This window comes from Sminthopsis crassicaudata, chromosome 2, assembly GCF_048593235.1.
Source record: "Sminthopsis crassicaudata isolate SCR6 chromosome 2, ASM4859323v1, whole genome shotgun sequence".
Taxonomy (NCBI): Eukaryota; Metazoa; Chordata; class Mammalia; order Dasyuromorphia; family Dasyuridae; genus Sminthopsis; species Sminthopsis crassicaudata.
In genome coordinates, this window is record NC_133618.1 from 4,556,714 (window position 1) to 4,569,219 (window position 12,506).

Sequence of the window (12,506 nt, forward strand, 5' to 3'; positions counted from 1 at the left end):
AGGAAAAGATTCTACAGAAAAGAGACCTCCTCCCACAGAAGGACTCCCACTGAGAGTTGTGCTCAGCTCTGCCTTCAGTGTCAAGGAAGTCTCTTCTTCTGGTTGCTGCACACCAGAGAGAGAGAGAGAGAGAGAGAGAGAGAGAGAGAGAGAGAGAGAGAGAGAGAGAGAGAGAGAGAGAGAGAGAGAGAGAGAGAGAGAGAGAGAGAGAGAATGGCTGCTATTGTGAAATTTCTGCAGGAACTGCAGAGTGAGATCACCTGTAGCATCTGCAGGGGCTACTTCTGTGAGCCTGTCACCATTGGGTGCGGGCACAGTTTCTGTCAAGCTTGTCTCTCCTCCAGCTGGAGAGCCCCAACTTTCTCCTGTCCCGAATGCAGGCAAGTTTCCCAGGGCAGGGAACTCCAGTTGGTGAACTGGCGCCTAGCAGAGTTGACTGAGCTGGGCAAAGAGCTCAGCTCCAAGATTTTGCAGAGCTCTCAAGGACAGAGCCAGTGTGTCACTCACAAGAAACTCTCTTCAAGCTGTTCTGTGAGGAGGACCAGACAGCCCTGTGTGTGACATGTGTTGAAAGCCCAGAGCATGGGGGCTCACAAAATCGCCCCCGTGCAAGAGGCTGCTGACAAATACAGAAGGAGCTTCAGCACATTCACAGTCGTTTGGAGGAACATCTGGAGGAAGGTGAGCAACTTCTTGCTCAGGTGAAGAGACCTGCTATTGACTGGGACTGGATGATCAGGGGAGAATTCTTCCAACTTCAGCAGTTACTGATGGAGGAAGAGAAGCGATGCCTTGACAGGATGAGGCAAGACCAGAAGGCCAGCCAGGACAGACTCTCCCAGCACCTACAGAGCCTACAGGAACTCATGCAAGAGCTGCAGGAAGCGGGCCGCCAAGCCAATCTGGATCTGCTGCAAGATGCCAAGCAGCTGCTGGGGAGGAGCGAGGCTGTGTTGGCCCAAAGGGCCAAGGCTGTCACCCCAGAACTGAGAGAATATCCCATCCCTGGCCTGATCCAGATGCTCCACAGATTCCGAGTGGACCTCACTATGGACGCCACATCAGCTGCTTCCTGTGTTTCTCGTTCTGAGGACCTCAAGAGTGCCAAGGCTGGAGAGGACTGGCCAGAGGAGACTGAGGACCCTTCTTGCCATGCTGTGCTTGCTGGGCAAGCCTTCAGCTCAGGCAGTCACTACTGGGAGGTGGATGTGACTCAACTGCCTCAGTGGGTCCTGGGGATCTACACCCCCTACTTGAGGAGGAAAAGGACCAGGGACATGGACTCCTGTGACTTTGCTTTCTTGCTTCGCTGTGTCAAGAAAGAAGGAGAATACTATTTACAGACCTATCCTGGGCCACTGAACCATCGAATCAAAGGCCCTCTACCTCGGGTTGGGGTGTTCTTGGAATATTCCCCTGGGACTTTGGCCTTTTACAATGTTCTCCAAAGTTCTCTTATTTATAAATTCCATTCTATTCCCTTCACAGACCCCGTCCAGCCCATCTTTTCCCCTGGCCCCCCGCTTCCAGGAACAAAGCCTGGTCCCATGACTCTGTGTGCAGTGGGCTCTCATCTTGGTGCTTGCTGCTATTCCTATCCATGATCATTTCTCCAGGGAGTTCTCAACTCCTCCTTTTCTGTGTTCACTCTATCCATTCAACAAGAGTCTCCCTGCTTAGCAACTGGAGACTAGACTTTCCACCCTGAAAGTTGAGGGGTTCAATCACCACTCTTTTGGATTCTTTTATGCTACGTTCAGGTATTTTTTTTAACAATGTCAATATTTCCTCAATTACTGGAAATCATACCTGAGCAATCTGGTCCTGTAGTTTTATGCTTCATTTCCTCTTAGAATTTATAGCACTACAATGGCCATAGATTTCAACATGTTGCAAAACATTCTCCTTGAATTGTAGTCAACTTTCCATTTTGCTTTCTTTAATATAAAATGAAGAAAATATCTAGTATTTATTTGACTTGTATTTTTGTTGTTCTTCATTAATTTTATTCACTTCGGACTGACCACATTTGAGATTTTTCTTATTAGAGAAACTGATGTGCCCTTTCCTTCCCTAATCATTTAGTAGATTTTATAGATGATGGACATGAAGCAAAGAGGGTAACCCGAACTACCCAGAGTTACACTGTTTTAAGTATCTATACCTAGATAGATTAGACAAGGTTATGCTTACCAGACCAAAATTATTGCTTCTAGACTAGCCCTCACGGCCATAAGCATGATGAAGGGAACAGACCTTCTCACAATTAGCCAACCAACTGCCAGCCACAAGGGAGGGAAAGCCTAGAATTATCAAGTACCTGGTGGGGAAAATGAGAGGCAACATATAGGAGGCAGATCAGACTATCCCTTCATCTTGAGTGACTCAGATTCTGATGGATAAAGCCCAAGATCTGGAACCCAAGAAATTTAGGACTAACAATTTCCAATCCAGTATCTGCAACCCTCCTCCTGGGAAGCAGACTCTGTCGAGACATAGCCTTTCAATTGCTCTGGACACAACCACAACAACTGAGACTCAGAATTAAAAGTCTTTGCCATCAAAAGTCCTTAGCATTATCAAGCAATGCTATGATTTTATCCATGGAAATGACGTTAAAGCATTAGCATCTGCTTTCTCAATGTACCCCGAGGGTCATAGGACCTTTCCGTCTCATTAGCAGCTGAAACCTTCCCTAAGTGTTCTTTTCTTCCCTCTCTGCATCCCCTACCCACATTAGGATGTGTGTTCCTTAAGAGCAAGATCTGTCTTCCTTATTTGTGTATCTAAAAGTTTACACAATACTTTGCCCTTGTTTCATAAATGTTGTATTCACTTGCAAAAATAGTCCCTCATGATTTTGAAAAGTGGATGGATGGATGAAGTTGTCTAAATCACTTTTGAATAGAGAAATGCAAAATAAAACAACTCTCTATCAGATTAACTAATATAACCCCAAAAAATGATGAATGATGAAGAGGGTGTAGAAAATGACTGTGAAAAATGTATGCTAAAATGTGTTTATTTTAAAAAGGCAAGAAAAGATGATGAATGGAGAATTCCTGAACAGACTGTGGTGAATAAACAGAATTGATTATTCTTGTGCAATAAGAAATCATTTCCTTTCAAATTTCAATAAGTCCTTTTTGAGTCTGATGGAATCCAACTAAGAGACCAACCATACCAAAACAGAATGGTTTAAAAAACTGGCTCTAAACATGGTCCTAACCATCATGAACACATTCACATACAATATTTGACAGAGTTTTAAAAATATTCCAGGGCTTGCATGTAATGTCTTTTGCAATTGTTTGTTGTTATGGCAAGGATTTACCATGGCAGAAGTACCTTGAGAAAACTAATGAGGACCCATGGGAAAAAAATGGGAGGATTGCATCGATCTCAATCTGTTACCTGCAAGTAGAAAACTTGGACACTAAAACATTCAATTAAAGGCAGTATAAAGGAAAAGTTATGTAATGAAATGTGCAAAAGAACAAGACATCAGGAATTCTTGATACTCTTAAACCACAATGGGAAGTGAAATACAAAAAGTTAAGTGAAGGAAGAGAGTCAAAGCTACAGAAAGAGAAAAATTTTAAATTCCCATAAATCAAGAATTCTACTTTAGGGGCTTCAAGAAGTCAAGAAATCCAAGGGAGGGAATATTCTAAAGAAGGATGTGGAAATTTTCTGGTTATTTGTGCAATCAAAAGAAGTTCAATTCAAGTTGGATCACATATGAAAAAGGAATTTTGTATACAGTAAGTATAATGAATGACAGAGTGAGCCCATCAAAGGTGGAGAGTGAAACTTGAGCTTCTTTGGAAAACTGGAAAGCAGGACAGATGAGATCCAGAATGATTGGCTTATACATCTTGCAGGAATGCATGAGCATTAGTAAAGCATGTTACTAACCTCCACTCTGGTGCAAGATTATTCCTTTCTTTGAAGGAATAGATAGACACACTGGGCCATGTTTGGGAGAGTTATAATTCAGTGAAATTGTGTTGGAAAGCAATTTGAAATTATGCAAAATGCCTAACATGTCCATTATTCTTTGCTCCAGAGATTCTACTTCTGGGCATTCCAAGTAGATCATTGATAAGAAAGCATAGAAATATACCAAAATATTTAGAAGCACTTTTTGTGGGTTTACAAATTATTTATCATAAAGATAATGGAATATTTTGGTGTAAGAAAGAAATAGCACAAATACAGACCTTAAAAATCCTGGAGAACTTAGCCAATAAACTGCTAAAATGAATATTATGGAAGCCAAATGATTTTAGGAAATAGCAAGGATATTTGACCCTACAGAGATGGAGCTGACAGTTTAATGCTTTTGTTCAATTATGTGTTTTTAAAAGTTATGTGATTTAACCATGCAACAGATCATAGAAGACTAAATACCAAAAATTATTGGTAGCAGGAGCAACTACTACTGCTGTGCAGGGCAGTGAATAGGGTGCCCCACCTAGAGTCAGAAAGACTCCCCTTCATGGGTTCAAATCTAACCTCAGACACTTAGTAGGTCTATGGCTCAAGGCAAATCACTCAATCCGTTTGCCTCAGTTTCCTCTATAAAGTGAGCTAGAGAATGAAATGACAAACCACTCCAGTATATTTGCTGAGAAAACCCCAAATGAATTCATGAAGTCAGAATTAAATTTAAAAAAAAAAAAAAAACATATCAACTTATCCTAGGACTTTTTATCTGAAATCCAATCAACAAGATAAGGTAAATGGTTTTCAATAATAATAACAATCATTTCTTAATACTTTATTAGTATGTCTGACCCCATTGAAATATGAGAATTTAATAATTTGAAATGATAATAATCCTTATTAGATACTTATTATCCTCTGAGGATTCCATACATCAGCCCTGAGATGTGAACTACAGGTGATCTAAAGCTGATCTCAGGAGAAAGCTGGACTCATTGGGAACGTGGAAAGAGGGAAGGATGGAAGGAAAGGGGAAAGGAGGCCAAGAGGAGTCAGGAAGTCTGAGATTTTATTGACTTATCCACCTGCCCTAGGTGAGCCCCCAGATTCAAGACTGTCAGGAAAGGACTGAGGCTATCTTCCTGAGACCTTTTTTGTTTTCTTTAGAGGTCAATTACTTCCCATCTCTGGAGGTTGGGAACATTCAGAGGAGACTGGAGTGATGGGTCTGAGTGGGTTCCAGAGATAAAAGACTGATTACCTCCAGAGATCCTGCTTGCTGAAACCTCTTACAAGGATAAGAAGTTGTTGAGAAGGGTAGCCCACACAAAAGGAGCAGATTTTGATGGGAAGAAGATTACAGGCATGGAAAATTGACAGGGGGACTTTGGGGGAGGATGCTGCAAGGAATATAGCCTTTTAAATTAATCTTAACAGAGAGATAGGTCTGTCAGAAAAGTAGAAGAGTTTTTCTTTCCCCTCTCATTCCCTTCCTTCCCTCCCATTCCTTCTGAACAAAAATGAGCCAAGTCACACTGAAACTTGAAGAGAGATCACAGGTATTTGTCAGATGAGCAAGTCATTTCCCCCGTGGGAATTTAGAGAAGGCAAATCTTGTCCTTGCAGTTTGGCAATTTTTACATATGTTAAGTGAATAATTTTAAGTGTAAGTTTTACTGATGCCTTTTTTGATTGTTATAACCTCTAAATGATTCTGCTCAAATAGTATAAAAAAAATTCCTTCCTTTTCACAAAAAACTGAAGATAAGCAAAACAAAGGAATATCCTGCCTATATCTGATCACATGACCTTCATTCATCACTTGGAGCTGCTGAGAGAAGAGAGGCATTCTTCATTACTATGACAATTAAGACTGATCAATACTGGTCAGACATGGGTTGCCTTTCGATGTTCATGTTTGCATCATTCTAATCACTATATATCTTGCTTTCCTGGTTCTGCTCATATCATTCTGCTTCAATCCAAGTCTTCCCAATTTCCTCTAAATTCTTCATGTTTCTTATTCTTTCTAGTTCAAGAATATTTCATTTTTACACCCATCTACCATATTAAAAATAAATAAGCATATTTTGGGGCATTTCCTTGGCTTCGAGATTTTTGCTACCACCAAAAAAGAAAAATAAAGTTGCTATAAATAAAGCTCTATATACACGGGATCTTTTCCTGTCTTTGATCTAGGATTGATATCTCTGGGTCGAAGGATGGGTTTAGTAAATTTTGAAAAATAGATAATTCCTCCAATAGACTTGTAATGGAGAAAGCCATCTGCATCCAGAAAGAGCTCCTGGGAATTGAACATGAGAACCTTTTTTGTTGTTGTTTGCCTGCTTTTTGTTTTCTGTCTCATTTTTTTCTTTTGGATCTTGATTTTTCTTGTGCAGCATGATAAATGTGGAAATATAGATAGAAGAATCAATTGCACATGTTTAACATATTGGATTACTTGCTGTCTAGGGGAGGGAGAAAAATTTGGAACAAAAAGTTTTGCAAGGGTGAATGTTGAAAATTATCTTTGCAAATACTTTGAAAATAAAATCTATTATTTTAAAATAAAATAAAATAAACCCCACCAAACTCAAAAAAAAATTTAAAAATAACTTATTCACTCAAAAAATATCTAATTCCAAGTTGTTTTCTAGAAGGGTTGGATCAATTTGCAAGACTCACTAATAATGAACCAAAGTGTCTGTTGTCCCATGGCCATCCAAACATTTACCATTTACCTCGTGGAGAATTTAAAGAAATATTTATAATATAAAGAGCTGTTTCATCACATAAAGGATAATTAGATAAATAAGGAGGATACAAATGTGACAATTTTTAAATTACATGTTGGAATGAACTATACATTTTTTCTTTTGATACAGCTAATATGAATTTGTTTTGTTTGACAATGCATATCTAACACAGTGATTTCTTTTTCTTTTATGTAAGTGAAAAGAAAAATAGACTATATTAATAGAAAACTTAAATTTATTTTAAAACGAAAGATATATTGAACTTATTCTATATTTTAAAAGAAAATAATAAAGATTCCTAATATTATTGCAATCCCACTCTTTCTGCCCTATGATATATATATATATATATTTTCATTTTAAATATTAAGTTCAGAATTAAATAAAAAATAATAATATCAAGCAAGAGAATTGTAATTTTCTGAACTTTGTGGGAGTTTAAAATTCCTGTGAAAATACAGTTTTTGTCTTGAAATCTGGTTGGTTAGTTGGTATTATTTTATTCTTTCTCCTCAGTCCTCAGAAACTGTAAATGAAGGACCTTCAATCACAAAACTTCAATTTCATACTAATAACTAGCTCCAGGATCATGGGCTGGAAATTATCTTTCCAAAGTTCTCATTTAACAGATGATGGAGCTGAAGCCCAGTAAGCTTGTGATGCCCCCAAGGTTACACATTTAGCTAATGACTGGCAAGAGCTGCTGTTCAAATGCAAATCTTTGGGGGCTTAAATCTAGCATCTTTCCTTAAACCATATTACACTTATCCCTTCTACATCAGGAGGGATAAAAGAAGACTGGCTTCTTTGCAATCTGGAAAACGTGCATAAAGTTGGTGGTTTTTTGTTGTTGTTGTTGTTGACAACCTCTTCATACCAAAGAAGATATATCAATAATGGTATTAAAAGATAAAATACATTGTCATTATACAATACTATATGCTTTATGCATCTATCAATTTGTAAATTTTTTTTAATGATCTTTCCTCTTCTTTTCCTATTTTGGGTTTCCATAAAACTTCCCCTAAATACCATTTAATTTCTTATGACAGTATATGATATATGAAAATCTCAATGGTACTAGGGATAACTGTATTAAACCAACTCTGCTCATTTGTACTTTGCCATCCTTTAATTAGGTTGAGCTTAATTCCACCTTCTGTGGGAAGCCTTCCCTTACTATTCCCACTTTATGGAACCCCTTCCTTCATTCTTTTGCATTTAGCAGATTCCATTAGCATAGTTAAAAAGAAGAGTCAATTTGGAGACTGAAGATTTGGGATCAAATCCCATCTCAAACACTAGCTGTGGGATTATGGGCAAATCATTTAATCTCTGTCAGCCTTAGTTTCTTCCTCTATAAACTGGGAGTATTAATAACACCTTCTTTCAAGGTATTGTGAAGATGGAATGAGGTCTATCTTTTCTTCCATCTTCTAGGTTTTGCTTTGAGACTGAAAACTTTAAGCCTAGGTTCCTTAAGGAGCTATAGAATGTTGCTTATGTCCCTCAATCTGCCTAGGCTTCCATATCTACACCTTTATATTTAGAATCCCTTTAAGATGTTAGCTTTTTGACAGAAGTGAATTTTTCTTGAATTTTTCTTGCCTAGCATGCTCTCTGGTCTTTAGTGATGACTCCATGAACTGTTGGTTTAATCTATGAATGCTATTAATTCTCAACTTCAGTATTTCATCCACTGGGGATGATTTGTTATTTCTGGTTTTCTCTGAAATAAAAATGATTCTTTGGGAGATTTTTTTGGGGGGGAAATGGAATAATTTGAGATGAGTCAAGTCTATTCAAGGAAATCTGTGTCTGACAAATGCTTTTGCTATTGGAGCCTGCCCTCCCCCAAACACCTAAAGCTCCCAAAACTAGTAACCTCCAAAGAATATCAAGTTGGCCTGGTTTGATTACAAACATTATTAATGAAAGCATTGGAAGGGATCTTGGAGCTCATGTAGTGAAACCTCTTCCAATGACAAGGAAAAAGGAGCTCAGAAAGGTAAGGGACCTTTCTAAGGTCACTCAGTGAGTAAAAGGGCAGATTAGTGGCACAGTGGACAGAACATTGGTATTTGGAATTGGAAAGAGTTCATGAGTTGAAATGCCCCTCAGACATTGTGTCCCTGGGCAAGTTACTTCGTCCTTTTTTGCCTCAGTTTCCTCACCTGTAAAAATAAATTGGCAAAGGAAATGGCAAACCATTCCAGTATCTTTGTCAAATGGAGTCACACAGAGTCCAACATAACAAAAGAGTAGACGCAAAACTTTGCAAACACAGTAGCAAAACTTGGATTCCCTTGATCATTAAGACATTTCCTGAGATAATCATCTTAAAAAACTATTTTTTCTTTTTTCCAGATTGATGAATTCATCAATACAAATAACTCCTCATGGGAAAATTTCAGCCACTAATACAGGTCATAGAAAAACTCTTTAACTTAGAAGACAAAACTCTGGACGTGAGAGATTAACTTGTTCATGGTCACACAGTCAAGGATCAAAGGCCAATCAATCCACTACAAGAGGCTTCCCTTCTCTAACAAAAAAGTAACGTAAATGAATCCAATAACTCCTCACTATATTTTATTGGACTCCAAAATAGATTTCATTTTAAACAGTCAACATTTATTTGGATCTCCCGATTTAAAGTAAACAGTAAAAATATTTCACTTCCATTACAAGATGAATTTTAAAATTAATTTTAGCATTTCTTTGGAAATGATCACATCAGTGGAATAAGGTAGGAAAGAGGGAAAACATAGTGGGGAAATGTTGCCTATTCTGACTCTACATTTGCATTCTCTGATGTTGAGATATACAAATCATTTTCCTACTGGGTATCAGGGAGATCGGGACTCAAATCCCTTTTGTTACATGTCTGGCAACAAGGAAGTTGGGTATCTGATTTCTAACTCACTTTCTACCTCTAACTCTGGTATTAACATTGGTTGACGTAGCTTCCCATACAGAGAATAACACACATCCTTCCCATATCCCAGTAAGTGACGTCCATAATAAACATTCAAGTTTCACTTTAGAGAAATGAATTGCTCAGAAGTATTGAACTCCTTAACTTTTTGAAGACTTTGATTGATTCAAAATCAAATGGGAGAAAAATATCAGGACTGGATTTCTCACCCCATTTACCAAAAGAACATTTCCCAACTGAGTCCTGGATCTTAATAAATGTGTGTGTGTGTGTGTGTGTGTGTGTGTGTGTGTGTGTGTGTTCGCGCGTTCTTGTGTGTGTATATTTGATTTCATTTCTTTCAGTCTAAACATCTCTCAGAATCTTAATCTCAGGGCATTGTCTGGAGAACTATAGTCATCCCGGGAAGTCTACGTTTATTTGCCAATCACTAGATGACACATCTTATTTTACCACCTCCTGTTTCTTAGTATGGACTAAGTATGCACTTAGTATGACAGTATGGACTGAAAGAAACCTTTGGGATGAAACCGAAGAGAAGGAACCCGATAAAAATGACTCCAGAGTCTGCATTATTTTTTCCTTTGCCTGCAAATATCGCGTCGGAATAATGGGAATTCATGGCTTTCCATCTTGAAACTTCAGTTCTCCTTCCCTTAAAATTTTTAGTTATAAGTGGTAGTTTGAGAAAAAAAAATGAGACGAAAGCTTTGAATGATTTCCATAGAGAATTGTGCAAGAATTTCCCTTTAAAAAACAAAAACAAACAAACAAACGAAAAAAAAAAACACAAACAAGTAAACAAAGAAACAAAAGAACAAACAAAAAATACCCAACTTACCCCATCCTGGAATTTACATGTACATAAGGATGAGGAAAAGGGATGAAAAACAAAAGAGAAAGAAATCTCTTTTCTAGGGATATTGGAAATAAAGTGGAGTGGGCTGTCACCAATGAAACGCCCTCTCTTTGATGAACCCGAGTTAGGGAAGGGGTTTGTTCCTCAGTAGCTCTGCACCTCCAAGGGCTGCTCCGTGGTCTTGAGAGACCCCACTTTCACCTCTTCCTTCTCCTGATCTCCCTTGTCCAATTTCGTATTAAATTGGATCTAAATGGTTAAAATGGATCTAAAGCATCCATTTCAAGTTTTCCATCGTTCCCAAAGGGAGCGTCACAGAGCGCAGGGTGCATCGGGAGAAGTTTGGACTGGCAGGCAGGAGAAACTTGGTTCCGCTTCCACCTCTGACCGCCACTAGCTTTCGGACTGTGACAGTTCTCTTCACGCCGAGGCTACCTCGCGGGTAAAACAGGGATAGGACTAACTCCCCCACCAGGACGTTGAGTTAGGACAGCGTCTGGCAAACCCGAGCGCTGTCTAAAAGCGCATCTGCGTGTCAGCAGTGATTCCTAAGGGATGGATCCAGCACATCCCGGGGAGCTGGCAGTGAGCGCTTCTCTGGGGAGCAGCGAGGCCTCGGGCCGTTGGTGTAGCTCTCCAAGGCATTTTAGAGCTCAGCCCAGCCCGCTGCCTTTATTTTTCTCGGTGAGGAAACCAAGGCCCCCGGAGCGGATGTGATTCACTCAAGGTTGCGAGGTGAGAAACCAGGGATGCGTCCTGAGGCTGCCTCCTGCACTTGTAGCGCCGGTTTCGGAACCAGATCATCACCTGCGTGGAGGTGAGCTGCAGCGCGGGCGCCCACAGGTACCACTGCTGCCGGAAGCGTCGCTCCAGTTCCAACACCTGCGCTGCCACAAAAGCCCTGGACGTGTCCGTCACGGACTGAGCTTTGGAGAGCTCAGAGAAGAGGTCTCCCGGTAGCCTGAGCTGCAGCTGACGCCGGCCTCCGCGCCCCTCTCCCAGCTCGGTCCTTGCCCTACAAGCGAACGAGACAGGACCGTGAGGGAGAGAAGAGCACGAGTTATTTTCCATCGCTTCTGGGATGTCCGGGGGCACCGTAAGGGAGAGAAGGGCACGAATTCTTTTCCATCGCTTCTGGGAGGTTCGGGGGCTTTTATTTCCAAGGACGCTCCCAGGAGACCCCAAATTTCAAAATAGAGGACCTGAGTTCGAATTCTTCGTGGTAGCGCACAGGGCATTACATGAAGCTAAGGCATGTGGGCTTTGAACTTCTGCTGGGGCACTCGCAGCTGTGGGACCCGGGCCAGACAACTTTTCTGTTGCTTTAGTTTTGTACAGTGGGGGTGATGCTGTCCATAGTCCTTTGTACATGATATGTTTTGCAACTCTTAAGTTCCCAAAGGAATATCAGCCAATTATGCTAACTATTTATACTCTGGGATAACTAGCTTCACCTCTGGGCCTCAGTTTCCCTTGTATAAAATTAGACAGTTGAAAAAGATCATGTCAAGATTTCTTCCAGCAGAGACAATGAAGAGTATTGGATGGGGGAGATTCGTTGGGCTCGCTTGCGGGTGGTTACGATTTTGTTTTCCTTTTTTCTTTTCTCCAGTGTGTGCAGGACTAGCAGAAAAATATAAATGCTTGTTGAAAAATCAATAAGTTTAAAAAGATAGAAGAAAAGAGAGTCCTGGGACCAGAGCTGTAGCGGCTGGCTGAAGGGATGACTCAAAGGAGTTTGACTCTGTTTTTTTTGAAAGAGGAGAGGGGGCAGCTAGGTGGTGCAGTGGATAGAGCACCAGCCTTGAATTCAGGAGGACCCGAGTTCAAATCTGGTCTCAGAAGCTCTAGCTGTATGACCCCTGGGCAAGTCACTTAACCCCAGCCTCAGAAAGGAGGAAAAAAAAAAATAAAAGAGGAGAAAACAGGTTGAGCCCCGGGAGCAGAAGAGACTAACTAGCCCAAGACTATATTGGTAGGATGTGCTCAGACGAGCACCCAG

At 40.2% G+C, this 12,506-nt stretch overlaps 1 protein-coding gene across 1 annotated transcript; it reads left to right on the forward strand.

Annotated features, from left to right (window-relative positions):
- The first annotated feature begins 213 nt into the window (after window positions 1-213).
- On the forward strand, window positions 214-11,429 carry LOC141552549 (tripartite motif-containing protein 51-like). Its single transcript, XM_074284677.1, has 4 exons — window positions 214-305; window positions 381-531; window positions 633-1,391; window positions 11,286-11,429. Exons 1-4 carry the CDS (start codon window positions 214-216, stop codon window positions 11,427-11,429), a joined length of 1,146 nt encoding a protein of 381 aa, XP_074140778.1.
- Window positions 11,430-12,506: the final 1,077 nt, after the last annotated feature.

Excerpts from the sequence above, each read along its gene's own strand:
- LOC141552549 (XM_074284677.1), top strand. The coding sequence starts at position 214 with ATGGCTGCTATTGTGAAATTTCTGCAGGAACTGCAGAGTGAGATCACC. Across the intron at positions 306-380 it reads TGTGAGCCTGTCACCATTGG|GCAAGTTTCCCAGGGCAGGG; the intron begins GTGCGGGCACAG and ends TCCCGAATGCAG. Across the intron at positions 532-632 it reads AACTCTCTTCAAGCTGTTCT|AAGGAGCTTCAGCACATTCA; the intron begins GTGAGGAGGACC and ends TGACAAATACAG.